Source organism: Struthio camelus, chromosome 3 (assembly GCF_040807025.1).
Source record: "Struthio camelus isolate bStrCam1 chromosome 3, bStrCam1.hap1, whole genome shotgun sequence".
Classification (NCBI taxonomy): domain Eukaryota; kingdom Metazoa; phylum Chordata; class Aves; order Struthioniformes; family Struthionidae; genus Struthio; species Struthio camelus.
The window spans coordinates 108,732,632-108,754,597 of NC_090944.1; the positions used below are offsets into that span (position 1 = coordinate 108,732,632).

General features: G+C 41.0%; 2 protein-coding genes across 8 annotated transcripts in view; one reads left to right on the forward strand and one right to left on the reverse strand.

The window, feature by feature from the left end:
• LOC104144989 (transmembrane protein 247-like) overlaps window positions 1-21,966 on the forward strand; it is a 52,001-nt gene that overhangs the window by 20,013 nt on the left and 10,022 nt on the right. For 2 of the 7 annotated variants that reach the window (XM_068939616.1, XM_068939619.1), the window contains exon 2: window positions 9,966-10,168. The exons of 4 other annotated variants lie outside the window; for them this stretch is intronic. The gene's annotated coding sequence lies outside the window, so the exon portion shown is untranslated. Of the gene's footprint in view, window positions 1-889; window positions 1,231-9,965; window positions 10,169-21,966 lie in introns of all 7 variants that reach the window. One more of the 7 variants, XM_068939617.1, reaches the window with a different exon arrangement.
• On the reverse strand, window positions 2,862-6,940 carry LOC104144990 (transmembrane protein 247-like). Its single transcript, XM_068939621.1, has 2 exons — window positions 6,026-6,940; window positions 2,862-3,521 (listed from the first exon to the last, which is right to left on the reverse strand). The coding sequence occupies exons 1-2, from the start codon at window positions 6,191-6,193 to the stop codon at window positions 3,222-3,224; spliced, it is 468 nt and encodes a 155-aa protein (XP_068795722.1). The 5' UTR covers window positions 6,194-6,940; the 3' UTR covers window positions 2,862-3,221.

A 21,966-nucleotide genomic window follows, 5' to 3' on the forward strand; every position in this document is an offset into this window, starting at 1 on the left:
CCCTTAAATCTACTGTTTAGTTCTTTCCTGTCTGCATGGCACTAGTCCTTCTTTTAATTTCATCTCTCTTCTAGAGATGAAGCTTTCATCTGCTTTTCCTGTTGCTACACACACACACACACACGCTACATATGCCAACACCTGCCACTTAGCTCATTTCATTGTCCGGCAAAGGGAATTAGCAAGGAAAGAGTAGCAAGCTGGTTTCCTGCCCTGAAAAAAAAAAAAAACCTTACTAACGTGTGTAGGACCTGACTCTTGGGTCTGCTTCAGCTGGGATCACTCTGCCACTATAAAAGTTGCATAATTAACAGGGCTCCCTGGAGGGGGAAAAAAAAAAAAAAAAAAGGTGCTCTGGTGGGTGGAGATAATCCAGCCACATTCACCCACAAAGGTGATGTCCCTTAGAGTGAGGAAGCATGACAGGAGTCAGTTGCACAAAGGCCACTGGGTCAGTGAAGCAGGGTCTAATTTTAAGCAGCTAGAAAGCGGCTCTGAATCACGTCAGCTGGATCCTTTCTGCCCCTAAGATTTGAATAATCTAAGAAGGGGTAGAATGAATGACCTGTGCCTTAACTCTAATCCAGCTCCTGCTAGCTGTTTTTTGCGACACCTCAGTTAGCATTGAATGTATATGTATTGGGCAAATAATCAACTTAGAGCTCAGTCTAAATAGTCCCTATAGCTCACTGTGCAAGAGGTTCTGGTACAGAGCCAAGGCATTTTTTTTTTGGTAACAAGCTGGTGTTTGTCCAGACACAAATTTGATCTTCTATTATGGCAAGAAGTGTAGGCTTCTGCCAGTGTCCTCACACCACTGTGTCCCCAGAAGAGTCCTTGCTGTTAAATGCTACTCAGTGCAAGCTGATTATCCTTTATTCCTCCACAGGCTGTGTTTCAGCTGCAACTGAGAGAGAAGTCACAGGATCAGTCTGCAAAAATTAGTACAATTGTTTGATGTGGTTATTACATAGGCTGAGAAGCATATACAAGTATGAAAGCACTTGTAACTGGCAGCTCTGACCACGGTTTCAGTGTAAGAATATAAATTTTCCAATGAGGTGATGAGACAACCTCTCATCAGTGGCATTGTTCCATGACAAATCTGTGTGGTGCTACATTCATGTAAAGGACTGAGATGGAGGATTCTGCAGCCTTTCAAATAACGGCAGAGCTCTCACACTGCTGTCTGTGGTCTTCTGGGCCAGCTAGATTTGCTTCTCACACCAGGTAAGAAATTCTTTCAGGCCTTGCTCTCCAGCACAACTAGGAATCCACCTTGTGGCTTTCTACTGCAATCAGGATAGTTCTCTCAAAAAAGCAAATAGTCTGTTTTATCAAAACAAAACAAAACAAAAACAACAACAAAAAAGCAGTGTGTGTGGTGAGACCAGAGGCTATCAAGGAAACCTTGCCTCCCATTCCTCTTTCTTTTAGGACTTTCAGGAATCTGCAGATTGTGAAATATTTATATTCACTTATCCCCTGGAGAGAGATTTTAGTGGACAGAGAACAGCTGGATGCACCAGGAAGTCTAGGGAGGGAGGGAACGGAAACAGAGAGAGAGGGTGTAGAGACCTTAGAAGCCACAAAGACTCCCACAAGGGGAGTGACGGACACAATTGACTGTGTAAAGGAACGATACGCTTGAACAGTGGGCAGTTTGCTTTCACCTTGTGGGAGTGAATTAGTGGACTGGAACTGCAAAATGGCAGTAACTAACTTTCTTCTTCCTGAATTGAAGAACGCCAAACTAGCTGCCAAAGCATCCAGCCAGTAGTGCAGCTGCAAAATCTGTTTCTTCTCCATCCATCTCTAAATCAAGCATAAGGTTCATATTTCACATTCTAGTTGCAGTAAAAGTTCTTCCTCTTTATTAGTGTTTGTGTCTAGCTGATAACCCAGACTTGCATGGGCAATAAAGTTTAATAAAAAAGAATCAGATGAGAATATTTTCAGAATTCATGGCTGCTTTTATTTACCAAATTGAATCAGAGAATACAGAACGAGGTTTTGATATACGTTTTACCTTTTTGCTTGCTCATTTTGAGCCAGTCTAAGCTAGCATAATTTTAAATAACTTAAGGTTTGAGTAATAACTCCGTTTTCCAAAGTATCTGCTAAATCTGTGCTATTGGAAGAAAGAGAGGCAATGGACATTCTTGTATGAATGGCTTTCAATATTTAAATAATTTAAATTAATAAAGTATAAAATTATTTTTATGCTAAGCTAGCATAATTTAAATTTAATAATGTCAGTGAGGGCACTGGCGTTGCACATAGTATTTACAGTAATGCCAAAGCTGAGGCTCATGGAGGACTCCTAAAAATGAGCAATGTGATTTAGGACTGAACAGAGGTTTTAGTACATGGTTTATTCTTTCTAAATGGTTTCTAGGCTCACAAGGGGGGGGGCGGTTGTCTAATGCAGATTGAATGAGAAAGATGAGACTGGAACTGACTTCCTAGTTTTTGTCCCCAGCAGCCATGTCATAGAATCCTTTTTATGCCCTTCAGTTGACTCTAATCAATGGATTGTGTCTCAGGTGAACTTCTTCATCTCTCAGAACAACCTCTTACCACCTTTTGTTGATCCCAGCAATACATTAGGACTTTACCTGGGAACTTCAGTCTCCATTTTAACAGATCTTGCCTAGTACTTTCTTCCTTTTTTCATTACTTGCCCCTCTGATCTTCTGTTAGTTTCTCTTTCTTCACTTGTTTTGCCTAGCAATTACTTTTCTTTTTTCCTGTTTAGCAGTCATCCAGAATCAAGGAGTCTGACAGAAGTCTCTTTAATCTAGAGCCTAACTGCTTAGCACTGTCTGAAGTGAACACAGAAAGACAAGATCATGCTATTACTTATTAAAGGTAAAGTTCTCAGCTAATACTTGGAGAAAAAGGCATGGAAGCATCAAAAGGGAAATGTCATGAAATGTTCCTGGCAATAGCTGTTGTACTTAAGAATAGCCTACCCTAGGAAAGTCAGATCCTCTTGCTTGGGTTATCTAAGATGGCATTGCATGTGGTATTAGAGAAGATACTTTGTTAGCTCCCAAGACGCTGATCAGATCATGTAGCCAGTCTTTGGTACATCCATTCTCTAACCATACTAAATGAGTTAAATGTTTTTTTGAAAGACAAAATAGTTTATTATCAGTGAAACAAGAGGATGAATTCTCCAAGAGCAAAGTACCAAAAAACCCCACCAATGGCTCATATCACACGACTAATCCTTCTTGTAAGGTGCCTTTCACCCTCACATTTGAACACTGTGCATTACAATTAGGTATTGCAGTGAAAGCTGATATCAGAGAGGAAGAACTAATAGCAAGCAAATAATTCCAGAGATTTTTAATTAGGTATAACAGGGTCACTGCAGTAACAAACAGGTAATGCTCTTCAACAAAAAAGAGCAGCAGTTCCTTTGCTACATAGATAAGATGTATGGAGATGAAGCAGTACAAGAACAAAGCAAACTCGTCTTGGGGCACGCAGAGGTCCTGTAATCTTTCAATGGGCTGTGGAAAAAACAGAGTAGGAACAAATGATATCCAGAGAAGAGTTTAATCACGTGAGGATATCTAATGTACTCTTTCTGCCCTCCCCTAGCGCTGTTGATACAGTGGTGGACAGCTTACTTCCTGTCTGAATTACACTTTAATCCAGCCACGAGTATTTCAAGGACATGCATTTGACACTGATATTTATCATTATCTGCTGAAAACCAGTATAACTGTATGGGAGAGTGCCAGTGAATTACAGACTGCAACATTGCTTAATTAGGGAAACCATTCAGCTAGTGCTTGATGGTGTACACTAAAAATTGTCTGAATATTTAACTACTCTAGCACTGAATTCTGTCTTCCTTGTGCTCAAAGCTGTTTTTCTGCTCTGATATCATAGGCAGTAACAGCAATATTCTGGCCATTTTTATATTATCTATTTATATTTTATATTATTTATATATAAATCTCAGATGGCTAGTTAATAGAAATAACATGCAGTGTCTAGGAACTTGTGTGCAAAGTCACTCGAAACCATTGCTGCTACTCATTTCTGAATCCTTTGGAGACGTGCTCTTAAGAGCTCATAGCCAGGTCACCCAGAACAGGTTTCTGGGACTTCCGTTCAGCGCACTGCCCCAAAACTGGAACACTTGTCCGTTTGACTGTTATAAAGACAGCGTCATATTGTATATTAGGCAACCAGTAGCTGCTTTAAAGGTGAGAGGTAGGATTTTTTCTGATGAGGAGCAAGGATGAAATTAAGCATGGGTGTCCCTTAAGAGTTACTTGGATTCATATGACAATTGAATTAAACTAGGGTTGGGTTTTCCCCTTGTGATCTTTGTCACTGCTAGACTAGAAGAGTTAATGAAATATATAGTATCACAGAAATCCCATACTGCTACATCTTCAAATTCTCTCACCACACTCCTTTATGGATTCATTTTCCCATTTTTGTACTGAGTTATCAAAGGAGGTATTGTATGACCTCAGAAGACTTCCTGGAGCTGACCTCATCGGGATAATCACGTACAGAATAAAGTTATTAGCTGTCACGTTACTTAAAGGTGTACTCTGGAAAGTAGAGGTATAACTTAAACCTCTACTTTCCAGAGTATCTGCTAAAACTGTGCTATTGAAAGAAAGAGAGGCAATGGATGTTTTTGTATGGCTCCTTGTCGGGATTGCCATAGTAGATTTCTTAGCATCACCTGCTCCATTTGGCTTTCAATTGGGTAATTGTTAACAAACTACCACTTTCTTGAGGCACGCAGAGCTTTTTTGCAGTCAGTGGTTTGCATCTGCAGTCAGCAGTTTGAATAACTGAAGACTCTCAGTTCAGGGCTAGCTGAGTTTCCCCACAGCTGTCCTGCCATCTGGCCTGTTTCTTTTACATCATGCTCCACGTCTCATTATTCTTTTCCTATGAGCTGTCCTTGTGTCTATTAACCAACAAAACTGCTTGTTTTTCCTTGCCTAGGCTTTGGTCCTGTAATCTCCTCTTCAGTTTCTTCAGAATTTATTCAGCCTCAGGATATTTTTGAGTTGATTGAAATGATTATTCCCTTGCCTCCAAAAAAAGTGTGACCTCAGTAATACAGGTTCGAACCTCAGCTGTGCCCTGTTTATATTCCCCCTCCAGCTAAAGAAATTTGGGGATATATACTCCAGGGAGGCAGTCATAGTTAAAACATAGCCAGAAATTCTGGAAAGATGACTGTACAGGTAATGTAGGAGAGAACGGGCTCTAGGCCTTGCCTTCTCCTTGCAGAAGGTGTGGCCTTCTCTGTCATACTGCACAGAAAGCTAGCTGGAAAAGAAAACACAGGAAAGGAAGATTTTTGCATAGTGAAACTGCCTGTCGGAGGACGCCAACAAGCCAGCAGGGTCTGGGAACAGTGACAGAGTTTGGGCAAGGAAGCAAAAAGGGACTTGCTTCCTTTGTTCGGATGTCAGAGCTGAGGTTTATGACAGAGGGTAAGAGGAAGCTTCCCCCAGCTCTGCTGGGTTAGAGGGAAAAGGGGGTCACGGCTTGTCAGGAAGGAGGTGTGCTGAGGAGTGGCAGAGACTTCTGCTGGTTTCTCTTCTGCTTTGTCTACTATGCGTTCCGGTTACTTGGAAAGGTAGGGATCCTTTAACCGAAAGGCAAATGATCCAGCTAGAATAGGAAGCTGAAGCTTGGCTCCCTTTGCATCGATAGAGGTAGGCACTTTTACCTGATACCGAGCAGAGAAACCAGTAGCAAAATTCATGCAGATTAACTGTTCTGTTATGCATATTTTAAGTCTCTGGAAACAGTGAACAGCAAGAAAGAACTGTAAGTTCACATATATGACTTGGAGTTAGACTGAATGGTGGTTTTCCTCAAAATTTCTGAAGAACTCAATTGTGTTACGCTGAATAAACTTTCATTTGATACATGGGGACACGTTAGTATTACATGTGGAACCACCAGGTACTGAGCACATGTCTGGGACTACCCCACCCTTCGTCCTCACTTTCTAAGCAAGACTTACACATGTTGGTGATGTTTGCAGCTGAAGAAGCTCCATTTTCTCTTTATGCTGCCGTTTCCTTTGCTCCTCCTCATACTGGCATTTCAGCATGGTTAGCTCCCTATCCAGCCTCAGTTTCTCCAGCTCAGCCTGAGAGACTTTGCTCAGCCGGCAGTTTGGCTGCTTCATCTTCAGCCACGTGGTTATCTCACCCTCGTTGTTGATTAGTTGTGCTTGAAAATAATCGCGTTCTTCCTGTGCCTTCGTGTGCTTGCGAATCTTCTGATTTCTAGCTTGTGGTGACTATCAGATCATCAGGGAGATTTCCTGGAGTTTCTCCTAGTGCAATTTGAGAAGCAAAATCCGCTCTTATTTGTCTCATATAACCAAGGCAAACAAATTAACATGTGTGTGTTTGTTTTGTTTTGTTTCAACAGGTTAACTGCGGCAGATTCATCCCAACAGATCAATTATATATGGAAATACCTAAAGCTTATGAAAATACAAATATTTTTTCTTAACCGTAGGAGTCACGTGGGTAGAGCTTTGTGTAGTTACTATAACACATTCCTGTAAAGAGATCAGGCCTTTGACCCAAACTCGTGATATTAGGGTAAAAAAGGCAAAGTGTTACTGTGAATGGAATTGAGAATGAGATAACGATTATATATGTCATCAGTACAGGTCTCGTGAATGGTGTTATGCTGGGTGTAAATTTAACCCAAAGCCTTTTCTTTACAGTTTGGGCACAGCCAGGAACCAGCCGCGCAGAAGCCAGAGTTACTGATGTGTCTGCCCTCTAAGCATAAAGAAATTTTAGCTTATTAAAGCTACAGCAATTGGAAATAACCTGCATTTTACATTCTTACATTGTATTTTTGCTTGTTTCTGAGTATTTTAGGATCTCTAAGCTGAAAAAAATATTTCTGAATTGAGCGTGTGGAATAAAGCTTGTTAATGGTAACCAGTGTGTTGATTATCATTTTCACAAACTTAATTATCAATTTAAGAAGCTCTTGTCTCTTCCTAGCACACATTCCTGCCTTTTCCTTACTCCTTGCTCAAAATGTCTTCCCCTGTCATCTGTGCTAAGTCCACAATGTGTGACTGAGCTGTAAATGTTGCTAGAAAACTCTGGCAGGAGAATGATTATGACATTTTTACCTTCTTTCTGTCAAACAGAAGGTCCGTTGTGCTTATAAGCAGAGGAAAGCTAGAGGAAACTGGGTTGTTTTCTCCCCCACCTAATTTTTTCAACCTTATCTCACTTCTGAGTCCTGTTATATCACATGGACTCTTCTGCTTTGGCTCTTCTTCCAGTCTGGCCGGTTTTCCAGGCCCTGTGCCACATGACTCAGCCTTTATAGTCTCTCTCCTTGTTGTCTTCAGAGGACAACAGTTTCATACTGACTGTGACTGGAGGTGTCTAGTTACAGCTGCATACAAAGCCTTAAAGAAAGCAAGCCTCAGATGCTTTTGTCAGCACATGGGTAGACTTGCACATCTGCATGCCCTCTTAAAGTGATGTCTGTTGAGGTAGGCTGATGGATGTTGTCTGAAGACCTGCTTATTTAGCAGATAAGTGCAGGAAGCCTGTACAAGAGCTTTCATTAGAAAAAGATCAAACAGAAAAGGCAGACTCCCCCATCACAGTTGTTAAATTCTGTCATAGTTCAAAGTCTATATAAAAAGGAGGGAGTAAACCTGAAAGTGGCCGGTTATGACTCTGACCATTGAGTCAGGTCCAAAGCGAGAGACAGCTAATGCTGGACTCGTAAGCAGTAGCGTCTGTCTCCCAAGCCTGCCATTCGCCGCGGCGGAGGTCTCGGTGAAGCCTGCTTCGGTCCAGCTCAGCCCAGGCTGTGTCCCGGCCGTCACTGTGCCGACCTCGCTGCTGCCATTGTGCTGCCCCGGCACCCGTCTTGCCGCGCCTGCATCGCACGCGCTCCGTTGCCAAGGGCCTTTGTCTCTCGGGCCTGGCAAATCTGATGCAATGGAGTTTACCCAATATTACATGCAAAGACTGGAGGTGATTTGCTTGAGACCTGGTTTAAAGCTTTGAGTACTAAGCCATCTTTCCTCTTTTCTCTCCCGCTTGCCTCTTGTTTACTGGCTTCTGTGGCAGAGGAGATGAAGGTTCTTCCAAGTGAGGCTACATGCTACAGAGTTGTCTTAATTCACCCTCCAAAAAGAAAAGACTTAAGAAGGAACTTGAAACATGTTCTGATGACGCTTTCTGGATTTTGATAGGGATTTTCATACCTTGTCACATATTAACCATGTGAGGTCAGAAAAGCTGTGTGAGTGTTTGTTAGCAGAATAACAAGGACTGGAGCTGTCATTTGTATATCAAGGGAGATCTAATTGTCATGGTGTTGTTACCTGGTGGCAGTCTTTAAAGTCCTAAGAAAGAGGCTTATGTGTAAATGTAATAAGATGGTGCAAAGAAAGCTCAGTGAAGCTGGAGAGGTAAGGAAAGAGCAAAGTAGAAAATAACTGGCAGTAGTATCTGGCATAGCTGTGAGAGGCAAAGGGACTGGAGGTAGCAGACCTGGAAAAGTAGCGATGACAGTAGTCAAGGAACAAGATTATCAGTCCCTTGGCAAACACTTTGGCAGTCTCTCAGGCACATGATAGTCTTTACACAGTTCTGGAGGAAGGAGCGATAAGATGTAGATAGAGCCAAGATAAAAGGGAGACTGGGAGGGGGGCAAGGAAAGACGGTGCCCAGCTTATGCCTTTTAAGTAGGAAGATGATGCTATCATACATAATGAGAGGAGAGGTAAAGAGAAGGGAAAATGGGAAGAAGTTTGAGTTTCACCCAGGTTAAAACAATAGACCTGCATCAAACACTGAAGTGTCGTCATAGTTAGATAAATGATGAACGTCTTTTTAAGAGAGTTACAGGAGGTGTTTCTCAGGTACTGCTTCCTTCATGCCTTTCTCTTCTCTCTGCTGAGCTGAACAGCTGAGCACAAATGTACATTTGAGATGTCTAGTTATTTTGCCCCTCGCCTTGGTAAATCTCCATTTCTTGTGAAGAATTTTAATTAAGAGAACAGAGAAAGCTACAGAAAGGGGAAAAGATGAGCTATCCTCCCTTTTTGCAGAATATGAAAGGAAGCAGACTTTGAAAGCAGAAGCGCTGCAGAGAACTGAGCAAAGAGGTAGCAACTGTGAGAAGTGATCTTCAGAGGAGCGGAGGCAGGAAACTATTTAATGACAGCTAGAAAATGTTCTTTTGTCTTATGCATTGGACAAAAAGAGATCCTGGAAGAGCGTGAGTTACGCTGGTAGGAGCACTGAGGCAGATAGGAACAGCTGATTAGGATGTTTAAACTGCTCGAAGCCTTTTGTTTTCCACAAGGGAAAAAAAAAAAGAAACCTTATATGAAAAAAAATTGCATGTAAAAAATCAATAGATGAGGTGATCTCAGCTACAGTTTATAAAAGCTTGGTCTTTGGCAGTTGAGGTTGTTGTTGGATAATAACTTCATGGAAGTGCAAAAGAAACAGAAAAACTATTAAGAGAGGAACATTTAATAGTGTCAAAGCCATTAGAAGAGCAGATAAAAGTATTCAGTAGTGCCATCATTGTCAAGGCCTGGAGCACATCCCTCTTCTGGGAGTTTAATTGGCTGAGTTTAGCTGGCTGAGTCAGCTCCTTCAATGATAGGAACTATTGTGAAGAAAGCAAGTGCTTCACTTGCCCCTCCTTTCCCTTGAGAACTGCATTTAAGCTGAGGCTTCACTGCTGGCCCTCATCTCTTCTACGCTGCAGGTGTGCAGCAGCTGTGTCTGCACCCGGTCTTGTACCTCTGCAAGTCTGACCCTGACCCAGACACACCAGTGTGGCTTCCTAGCTTGACCTCAGAACTGCCTCGCCACTACAGATGTGCTGGGGGATCACTGGACTGTGTCTGACCCTAACCACTGTCTCTGGCCCTGATCCTGACCTAGGCTTGCCACTCTGCATCCTGGCTCTGTGTTGGAGAGGTCACCGCTCGCACCTGCATTGTGATCATACCCTGCTCCTGGCTCACCTTCCCTTGCGGAGCAGCCGGCCCTCACCGCTCCCTGACAATCGCAGTGTGCCTGTAATAGGACAGAGGATGTGGCCAGCAGTCAGACTCACCATCAACAAAGGGAGAATGCAATAATTGGTAGGTGCCAGCCATATACATTATTAAAAGATAAAAATCATGTAAAGCTTAGAGACAGGAAGCTCACAGTAGATGTGGTTTGCGTGGAGCACAGGAACAGGCGTGTCAAGCACATGGGAAAATATGTATGAAGTGCAACATTGTTTTCACTGTTTCACAAATACACCTCAGAAGTATGCAGAAAAACATAAGTTATAAAGCATGTATAACTGGAGAACAGTTCAAGCGGTAGAATCTCGGCAACAGTGATACTGTCATATTTTTGTCATAATATACAATAAGGAAAATAACATTAACAAAGTATATGGAATTATTTCAAGGGATGCAGAAGAAGTGCTGCAGGAAGGCACAAGTACATGGAGATAATATATAAGGAAGCATAGCTCATTCTAAAACATTAATGTGACCTGTATCAGCAAGACTTACAGGATATAGAAAGTATCTATTTCATATAGCTGGGGTACGCAATGATAAATTGAAGTACAAGGAAAACCATCAAAACTTACATTTCTATGTAACAAACGTGTGCCAGCAGAAGGCATGGATCTGAAAGGCCTTAATCTGTAAAGCTGATGACATCCCAATGCAATGGAATCCTTTAAAAGATCATACATCAGAAGACGTTGGAGGAACATTCCCCTAATGTATCTGTGACGCTGCATCATGAAATCCCTGTAAAAGTGGAGCCTACCATGCATGCAGTGAAGTAATCACTGTTGAGGAAGAAATGCAAGTAAGATGGAATTACAGTATCCAGCATATTCTAAAATTGAGAAAAAAGGAGGAGGAACCAGTGTGATAATTTGCTGGGGGAAAACAGGCCAACCCTTTTATCCATAGGTGAAAGCTGTAGGCCAAAAAACATGGAATCAAATGAAAATGAAAATTAGAAATCATATATTCTGTCAGTCTAAGAAACAGGTACTAGAAAAGCCTGTGCATGGGAGATGTCCAGAGAGCTAGTAGAAACAATCACGTGGGATTGCTGCTACCCACTGAGTTTGGATGGCATTGGTTTGTATGCTGTATGCAGCTACCGCTAGATGCTCAGTCTAGATGACTGCTGCCCCAAACTGTACAAAGGGTGAGTAAGTCACCTACTTTCAGCATACTGCTTGGAAAACCGTATTTCCAGATAATGTCCTATTGATCTATCATCTACGTTAGAGCTATGCCAGAAAGAGTATATGAAAACTTGTCAGAACCGTTGACATCCTAGTAGACAACAGCACCCAAACAGCAGCTAAACTAGTCATATGCAATACAGAGAAAAAGAGGACAATTATTTAAGTTAATAAACTTCATCTCTGCCTCCATGTCTGCTCCTAGCAAAGATTTATTCCCTAATATACTGCCTTTGGTGGGAATCTTTCTGCTTACTTCAGGGGGCACTGCACCAGGCTTTGACCTGCTCATCCTTCTCTTCACATAGCGTGCCTCAGTCTTAGTGCTATACCTGGTCTAGAGCTATTTGAGTATCCAAACATATCCCTTTGTAATGTATGCAATACTTCAGACTCTGCTCTTACCCCATCTCAGAGTGCGTTGATTTATTTTCTCTCCATATGAGATGCAGAGGCACAATCCTGCTAAATTAAACCTTTCCTGAGCAGCTCGATTGTGGGGAAAGTATGTTTAAAAGATGCTGGAAAAACAACTCAGTGTTAAAAAAGAAAGGCAATATTTTAACAATTTTCCAGACATTTCACTAGTGGATTGAGTCCAGGCAAGGAAAATTTCAATTGAAAGAAGTAGTTTCTATTGACTTTTACAGACACACAAAGGAAAACAAGAACTGGAGATAACATCGCTCATTTTTAACTATGGCACTAAGAATTATTAATGTGAAAATGCCATGAGCAGTGATAAATGAAGGCCTGGATAAAGTCTTGGTCTGTATATATGAAAGTCCTGCCATACTGTATTCAAGCGAATGCCCAGTAACCTTCACTATCCCTGAAATACACTCGTTCATGTTTCAAAGCCGTTCCAGCTCCTCCAGGTTGTTTGGCAGAGACAGCTCCCAGAATCAGCTTTGGCAAATGTTCATTCAAGACATACTTTTCCATTCATTCTCCTATGGCTTACCTACAGGTAAATCCAATGACCTGGCAATGATCTATACAGATAAGAACTGAAAGGCTTGTGACACTGTTCATAGCAACAAGCTTGTCTGCTAAGATTTGTCCTTGGAGGTGAATGTTTTTCTATCTCAAACCTTGAACTCAGCCTTTCATCGCTTGATAAATTGCCTGATAAATTGCCTAATGAGCTGAGACAGAACCCATCCATTATTCAAGGCTGGCATAGGTTCCTTTGTCTTCAGTAAGTGTTTTCTTCTGAGCATCGCCTCTTTCCTATTTCAACTTCCTTCAGATACTGGGTGTGAAACATCTGTGACTCTGTTTCAAAATCTTTTCCATTCTATTTTCCTTTTGTTTCCTATTATAGCTGTAAGCATAGCACCTGTTGGTCATATACTAGTAGATATTATATCTCTTTGTTCTGGTGTGTATTGATTTGAGTGCTCTAGCTTCATCTTTAGTTTTTGAAGACTTAAGCATAATACTTACACATCATATGTTTATGTTTTGTACTGGCATTTATCACCAAAGTGGCACTGAAATCAAGAGCCATTTCTGGTGGAAAAGATTTGTTCTCATTCCCAGTTAGTTGATTTCTGGGGAATATAATGATTTATATAAAAGAGTGTGCATATTATTGATGGTCGCAGTGCTATTGATAAAGACATTTTTCTAGTGTTTACAAAATAGTCTTTGGATTCTCCAGTTCTCACAGTAACACAAATGTTCTTCCCCTTTCCTTTCTTCTTCCCCTTCTTGCACAGTAGCTGATGGAGAAACATGGAATTTTCAGATTTGACTTGTAAGACACTGAGTTCCTGAGTGTATTTGACTCCTTCTGTGAGAGGAAAGGCATATTCACAAGCAAAGACAGGCCTCTTCTACAGCCTCCTACTGTATGTCTTCACTCCTGCAAATTGGCATCTTCACTCCTGCAAATTGGCGTCTCCACTCTGTATATGCACCTGCACCACCCACAAATCTCTCACCTCTCTCTCCCTCTCGTTCACACATCAGCAACCAACACACTCCCACATCCTGAGCCAGAAGTGCAGCTTCTAGCGTGGCTGAGTTCCTACAGCAAGCGCTGCAAGTGATGCAGCCGGTCAGCGTGGGGGCCACTGCCAAACACACAAGCAAGTTGTTGCTGGTTAGTGGGTCCCTTGCCTCCTTGCCTGGAGGAGTTTTTTTCAGTACTGTCTACCGCAGCAAGCTTAGCTAAAATGTCTCCCTGCAAAAAGAACTGGAAATTACCGTTGCTACCTGAAAGTGATTTTGACCCCATTGTTCTCAAGGGATCTTCATCCTTTCTGGGTCCCTGCTCCACTGCCTGACCATTCTCACTGTGAAAAATTTTTGCTAGTATCTGATGAGAATTTCTCTGGCTGCTGCCTGCGCCCGCTGCCTCTCAGCCTTCAGTGTGAACCTCTGAGAGGAATCCGGCTCTATTTTTTCTATAACCACCTGTTAGGTAATTGAAAGCAGAAATTAGATCCCCTCATATCCTTTCCTTCTCTAGGCTGAAGAAACCCCGCTCTCTCATTCATGTATTCCAGTCCCCTAATTATCTTAGGGCCCCTCTGCTGGCCTTGCTTCGGTTTGTCAGTGTTTTTGTGTACTGGGGGAGCCCAAAAAGGACACAATACTCCGGATGTGTGCTCTCTAGCACTTGTGTGTGCTAAGTAGATTGGAATCATCACTTCCCCTGACCTGCTGGCTGCACTTTTACTGCTACAGCCTAGTGTGCACTTGACCCTTATGCCATAAAGGCACATTGCTGACTCCACAAACACACAATATCCTATTCACCTGATGGGATGGAGGCAGCAGATGCTGTCTCACTAGACCAAATTTTTCTGTTTTTCCATTTTCTTGTTATGCTCTTGATGAATAGTGGTTTCTGCATCAATGGAGACCCCATCTATTTCTCTTGCTAAATTGTGTGTAACAGTAAGTTTATGAACTTCCCACATCTTGTGAATGAAGTCATGTTGCTGTTGCCTGGTTCTGCATACTGATAACACATTATGTAATAATCTAGAAAATATAATTCCACACACATACCCCATACACCCTTTTGAATGTAGACCACTTTTCCAGAAAGCTCAATAATGGAGAAAAGCCTCCTGTAGGCTGTTCCTGTCCAGTTGCATAATCATCCCGTAGCAGTCTAATTGCTATTTGACTGGAGACACAACACATGAGACTATTCAGTATTGTGTTTTCTCCATCTCTCAAATATTTGTGACTTTATCATTGATCAACACTTTCTTAAAGGTTGTTATGTTTTTGTCTGTATAGCTCAATAATTTGCCTATCTTCCCTTCATGATATTGCATCTGTAGCTGTTAAGTCCATTCACCATTCCTGAGCTCACTCTTGAATGGCTTGCCAACCCATAGGTTGGGATGATATGCTTTCTTTGCTGTTATTATGTTGCCATGATAGTTTATCTTGCAGCAGGAACGTCAGCTCTAGCAGATCATTTTAAAGTGATACTTTTCTTCTTTCTTCTATGAGACTGTCATTCCTCATACTATCGTCTTTAAAATTTGAGGTAAGGGAGATTTGACTGTTAATGACGATCAGCATCGTTCCTGAGTTGTGCTGTATAGGCACAAGACCATGTGCTGTATAAACATAATCTTCCTCTCTTCCCCTTCCTGCTATTGCATGATGTGGCCATTTAAGGAAATCACTAGAGAAGCAGCAGATAAGCTGAAGAATGGGGCCAAGTGCTTACCAGCTACAGACCTCCCAGTTAAGATCAGAAGAACAGCTGTTAGCTGCTTTAGAGAAATGTGGAAAGGGAAGCTCTGGTAGTTGTTCCTTGAAATAAGGTGTCCTTAGGTAGTCCTCCATAGAGATTTTAGCTGACATACATAGACAGAGAACCTGCAAGTGTTTCCTTTCAGGGAACAGGAGTCAGACAGCCTAGATGATAAAGATGAGCCTTGCTGGTAGAAAACCTCAGGAGGAAGGAATAAGGTTAAGGACTGAGCATGAAGATCCTGGGCCAACAGGGAAGGCTGGATGGATGGTCCTGCGTCACTTGTTATGTTTTTAAGTAAGTGCAAATCCCCCAAAAGGAAAGGTTCTCTGAGTCTTGTCTAACTTTCTGGGAGAATGTGAAGGGAGCTGAGAAGCACAGTGTTTGCAGGGTTGCCCTCTGCCAAGAGGATGCGTGCTCTGGGATGGTGCTATGTTGGCATCCTCCCCATGCAATGCACATAAATGCAGACTGAAGACAGAGACTGCCTTTGACATCAAGAGTGTCTATGTTCAGTTAATATTTCTTTGCTCTTTGGCTCCTCTCTGAGTCATCTATTGTCTTTTGTTCCTAGAGCTTCTCCATGAGGGAGTTCAGTCTTGCTTTGTTTTTCAGGAGCAGTTGCCATTTAAAGCTATTTGTTAGCTTCCTTTCTCTATTGAGCCCATGCATTCCACTTGTTTCTTCTTTTCTGTCTTTGTCCTATGAGGATTTTCATGCCTTCTTTTTTGCCTTACTTCTCTAAAACACCAAGCATCATCTCCTAGATTGCTCTTATGTGTATATCCTCAATTATCAACTGTCACCCACCAGACTAAGAAAAGCTATTTTGCTCCCATTGACTCTTACTATACTACTAGTGCCTTCTCAAGAAGAAAAAAGTCAGCTAGTGTAAATGAGTAGTATGCTCAGTTTATAGAAGTAGAGCCGTGCCAGGAACAGCGTGGGTTTATAATTGAATCATCTGACCTTGGTGTGTGTTGTAAGATCCTGAAGTAGGAACTCATCTACGTATTTATATCAAGAAAGAAATATTATTGGTGTTCAGTAAAGTTAGTCATAAAAAGGAAAGCACCATCCCCAAAAGTTTATAGGAATGACAGATGTGTATTTTTTAAGAAACTGGGAAAAATGTTGGCTTGATGGTTTGATAACTGAATTTTTCTCTTCGCAATAATATCTTTTCTGGAAGGGGGCGGCTGATAACTGAGAAGCATATTTCAGATGCTAATGTTTTACTAAAACAGTTCCGACCATATCAGGTCAGGCTGAGTAACTCAGCTGATATTTAGTATGACTGTGTTAGTGTGGGGATACTTCTAAATACAGCTGTCATCCTGATCCAGTTCCCAGGGTAGGAGTATAAGAGCAGCTATCCAAAAAAGTCATGGTGTCAGCTTTATGATGGCATTCCAGGCTTGAGCATTGGTCCAGTTGCTAACAGTGTGTGTGGTACCTGTCTGTTTTCAGAACACAGGAAGAGGCTTCCCACATAACGATAATTCCACCTCCTTCCTTTCTCAGGATACATCCTAGCTTTTTTGAGCAGAGATACGGCCCACTAATTTTAGTGCATCATCTCATACATAGATACCTAGATACAAAGAACACAGATACATAGATATATAGAACATAGATATCCTGAATCTTTCGAGATTTGCTAGATATTGAGAGTACTCCTACATTTTCAACCAATACAGTCAACTGCTGCTATAAAACTGAGGCAAAATAGAACTACCTCAAACATGAAACACCACCCAACATGCCCATAATAAAAAATGACATTTTGTCAGCTGATTGTCATTCTCTGAAAGGAAATGGCCCTATATTCCAACAGATCTCTAGGCACTTGTGAAACTCTCGGGTAGACATAAGCAACGGGAGAAATCATCTTCTGTACTGATAGCCCAAAGCCAACAGAAGAACGAGTGCACAACCTCCTATTCTCATCTTTCAACTGTGTAAAGTGGACTGCTCTTAGACACGGTGACCGAGCTGTTCTAATACCTGCCCTAGGAGAAGCCAGGCTGCATTTTTTTACCTAAGGGAATGAGGTTAAACCCAGGCTTCATGAAATTACTTTTGTCGGGTTATAGTTAGAATTCCACCAGTATGAGGTAAAGCCTGAAATTAGGGAACCTTCACAATTTAGGCCCAGTAGATTATTCAAACAGGTCTGTAAATATTCCATGAAATGATGTAAGAAGCCATCTGGATTTGGGGCTATCAGTATTATTTACTGATTTACTGACTGTGTGAAAGAACACAACTTCATTTTTAGGGCCTCTGAACTGTTATGAAATACACTAGACCAAATCCTTGGGTGATGAAAACTAGCAGAATTTCATGGAAGAAAATGAAGCTAACCTATAGCTGGTAATCTGATGCCTGGAGGGTCTTCGTATCTTCATAAATTAATATAACACCCCAACCAAACCATTACTCCAACCAAACCATTACTCAGAAAACTAATTTGCCCTAAGGAGTGACAGAAATATTCATATTTCCTATTACGTCCTTTGTGACATGTAAATATCTTAAAGTAATCATATATGTGTGTGTATATGTGGTAATTAAGTCTAATAGGTTAATAGATTTGCACAGTTTTAACAAATGAGATGAGCTGTTTTCTTAATGCACAAAGAAAAGAAACCGTGATAACCTATGAAAAGGAAGTACCCCAAAGCTTGACACAGGGACGCAATGTAGGAAAAAAAAATAATGAATTTCAAGTGAAAATTAGACTACTTTCTCTCAGTACACCTTAAGTATTTTTGTCGTCATCATCCAGTATGTAAAACACGTATGTTTTGTGCTTCTCTTCAGGAAATTCAAACAAATATTCAGAATTCACTGAAAAGGACAATGATGCACAATTAGCCAGAATAATTTAAAATGGTTCACTTGAGTCCAATGAAAAAAATAAATAAAGGAAGCAACTTAACCTTTAAAGAGGTTAGGGATATCAATTATCCTTATGTTTTGGCCACTGGACTTGACTAGGGCTACATATACTTTAATTTCCTTGAAATATACTCGTTGCTTGCATGTAAGTTTTGTGCAAGCATAAAAAGAGGAACCTGACCATTTTTCCAGCATTTCTAGATGTTCAGTGTTTCGGAAATCCTAGTGAACTTGCCACTGTACATAAGATTGACTGCCAATGCATGCACAAGACTTCCAGTGTGTTCAGAATGTGTTTGAATGATTGTGCACATATTAGTTATTGTATCTGTATATCTGCTTAGGACTTTCCTATGCATGCTGCTCTTTCTGGTATGTGTGCCTCTGTACATCAGTGATAGTATAACAATATATATTTTAGAAATGCAGTGTAGCTAGGAGAAATATGATACTCGTTTCTTTAAGAAGAATTTTATCTCGAATTCTGCTGCTCTATTCAGAAGGGGAAAATATGAATAAAAGAAGGATGACTGAGCAAATAAGGCATCAGACTAAAACTCAAGTGTGGGATGTCATTTATTTTAATCAGTGACTCAATTCCCCATATGTAAAGAGAGGATAATGCCTCTTACCGTACCATTAATTCACTAATGAATTCAAGTACCTAAAAATCTGTGGCAATTATGTGTGCTGCAAAGCAAGTACTCAGGTTTTTCCTAAGAGGAGTCTAAGAAAGATTATCAGAATACTTTGACAACCTCAAAGTTGCAGCCCTAAGGAAATACGTAGCCAGCCCTCTTCCCATTTTTCTAAACAGCAGGAGTGTGATCCTGTGTATTGGAAGATCATTCAACCGTCTCTCATAGAGAACTAAAGCAGCTGATAAGTACCTGCCTGTATACACAACTCCATTTGCTGACCTTCAAGTTTATAAACTATTATGTGGGGACTTGCAGGACCTAAGTACCAAAAAAACGTATAAAGGAGAAACAAAGAGCGACAGACTCAGGCATGGAGCCAAGAAAAGAGACCGAGTTCCTTTTCTACTGCTCTAAAGGATGAAATCATAGTCCTGCAAAATAATTTATTGTTGCCAAAATACATATTTTGCCAGTGCTGCTTGGCAGGCTTCTTTTGGCCCAATATTATCTAGGTTGTTTTAAGATCCTCTTGTTATTTCCATCTCACCATGCTGTTTCCATCTCTCCTTACTGCAAAGAGGTCTGGTAATACCTAGCTACACTGTTGAAAACACCAAGGGTGTAACAATAATTGAAGGGTATCCTAAAATTTGTGGTATCCTTTTAATTGCTATTAGAAATTTAGCTGATGTTTCTCTGTATTTGCTAAGTCTTTCTACCCTCTGAGATGCAGATTGCCAAAATGACAAAGCATTATGTTTAAGACGCTGCAATCTGATTCACTCACTTTGAATGTTCCCAGTCTGGAACATCCGCTTGCTGTATAATAATAAGGAAGGTGCTTTCACCATTGCTTTTGAAAACAGTACTGGTCTCCGCTTACATTATAAACTCTTCTACCAGCGCAGCTGTCAGCATAGCTGAGAACTGTGATCTATCACTAGATTTACATTTGTCTCCTTAGTTTTTCCTTTCCTTAAGAAATGTGTATGTTCCTGTAACAGTGTTGTCAGACCATGCTACTGACAGCTTCTGAACTTGCTTATGAGAGCTGCACAGCCTAATATTATTCTTGTTGCCAGTTACTGTTAGTGACTACTCTCTTCAGGTAGGTCCTTTTTGCATTTACATGCTGTATTTGCGTCCTTCCTATAGAGCTACAAAATATTCAAGCCATCAGGCCATGGATCTGGAGCAATTTTTCTGACAAAATTTTTTTTGGATCAAGAGTTCTTAAGTCTCTTAGGTTTTGGGCTAAAGTCCAAAGCATCAGTGATACTTTTGTGCACACTTCTACGGATTGTTCATCCTCAGAAAAATATTATTTGTTGCTTTTCAGTCACAGGCAAGGTATCTGATTTTGCTTTCAAATGGAAATTTGCACTTCCATTTCTGCCCAAAGTTGTGCTTCCCACATTGTTACATTTGGAGCTAGCTTGTTACTCCTGTTCCTGTACTGTTACCTGTCCTGTGTTTATCTACAAGCTGTTCCTTCTCTCAGCTCTTGTTTCTTTTGTGCCTACCAGTCATGGCTGTGTTTGGGAGAGCCAACTGTTAAAGACAAAACAACCCCAGCAAATCCTGTTCTTGTTGCTTTAGGAAGCTACAGTGGGTTTTGGGGTTTTTTTTTCTTTTGATTGGTTGGTTGGTTGGTGTCATTAGTAGCTTTTCCACTCCTCTTGAACCTGCTTAGGTTCAAATCCAGGAAACCTGGCTTCTTGTGAGAGAAGTCTGGCCTCTGCCAGTTCCCAGTCGCCCACCGGGCCCCCACATGCCATGGCCCAATCCCCACATTGATATTTCTGTGGCATATTCTTGATTAGACTTTGATAACTATGTGTGTTCAGTCATCGGAGCTACTTCCCTTATCAAATGTAAAATTTGGTCTCAAAGAATAGCCTCCCTCTGCTCAGCTCTTTTGACCTGCTATGTTGTGGAAAACTGTATCCTCTCTAGCCTTGTAGTTAACTATTTGTGAGCATAAATCAGTCATTTTTTTCACATCTTAGCTTACTTCTCGGAACATTGCCTGCTGACATATCTGCTCCATCTTTTCCTCGTGTTGTCTTTGTTTTTAATTCCCTTTATGCTCAAACATCATCCAGGTAGGTTCAAACTCCATCTCATTTCTTTTCTAGGTCTGGTCCAATAGCAAAATGTCGTTTACTATTACTGTGTGGCACTTTCATTCTCATCATTTTCTCATGCTGCTCTGTTTTCATTTTCCTGATTTTGCTCATATGTCTGCTTCAGCTTTTTTATATCCTTTTGCTTTTTCTCAGGCTGTAGCTTCTTTTTGTTCTTTTCCTTCAGGTCTATCAGCAGTCAGTTGAAGCACTATTTTTATATTTCCCAGTTGCATTTGAGCAGACATTTCTGCTTTGCTGCATGGGATATTCTGCCTTGCCCATTGGGTGCTGCCAGTCGATGCATCTCTTCCATCTTCTCTTCATGTTGCCACTGCTTTTCTTTCTCCATTTGCATTATCTGCTTGTGCTACCTCTGTCTGTCTCTCTCCTCATGGTGTATTTCAGCTTAGTCAGCTCAAATTCCATGCATATCTTTTCTAGCTCAATTCCAATTGTTGGATCTAATTTGCTGGTAGGGTGCTCTATTTTCCTCCAATCTTTTGCTCTGGATGATGCCTGTTGACACATCTGTTCCATCCTTTCCTCATGTTGCTGTTGCCTTTCATTCTTCAAGTGTTGGTATTTCAGGATGGTCAGCTCTAAGTCTCTTGGCATCTTCTCCAGTTCAGTTTCAGAACCTTTGGCCTGTTAGATGTTTGTTGGTTCCTGTTCTTTAGAACAGCTGATCTTGCCATCCTCGGGAACAACTTCTGGTTGTGAAAGGCCATTCACCACGACTGTCTTTGGTGTGGTTTCCAGTTCTGTCTCCTGATCCTTACTGGTCCAAGCTTTTAACATGATGGAGAGAACATGTGGTGATGGAGTATCTTCACCTGTCACCTGACAGAGAGGAGGACAAAAACAAAATTATTTCTCAAGTGTATGCAACACACTCATTTCAAATTTAAGAAAAGTGATTCTTCAAATGTCTTAAATATATTGAATCCCATTGGCACTACTGTGCAGACAGAGTCACTGTTCAGTAATTTTAATAGCCAATATCAAATTTTTTTAAAGCTATCTATCTGAACTGTATGGTATGAATTCATAGAAACTGGAGCTAAAAAAGAAGTAATAAAACATTTAGTCTATCAATACTGCTAATATCTGCCTCTGCAGGATAATGTCTGTTGTTTTGTTAATGGATCTTCATAAAACTTCATGCTGTCTTTCATCATTTTAGTGGAGATACTATTCGTGACATCACAAGTACATGTACTTTTCATACTTGAATAGTTCATCACTCTCTAGGTATTCATTCACTGTGATA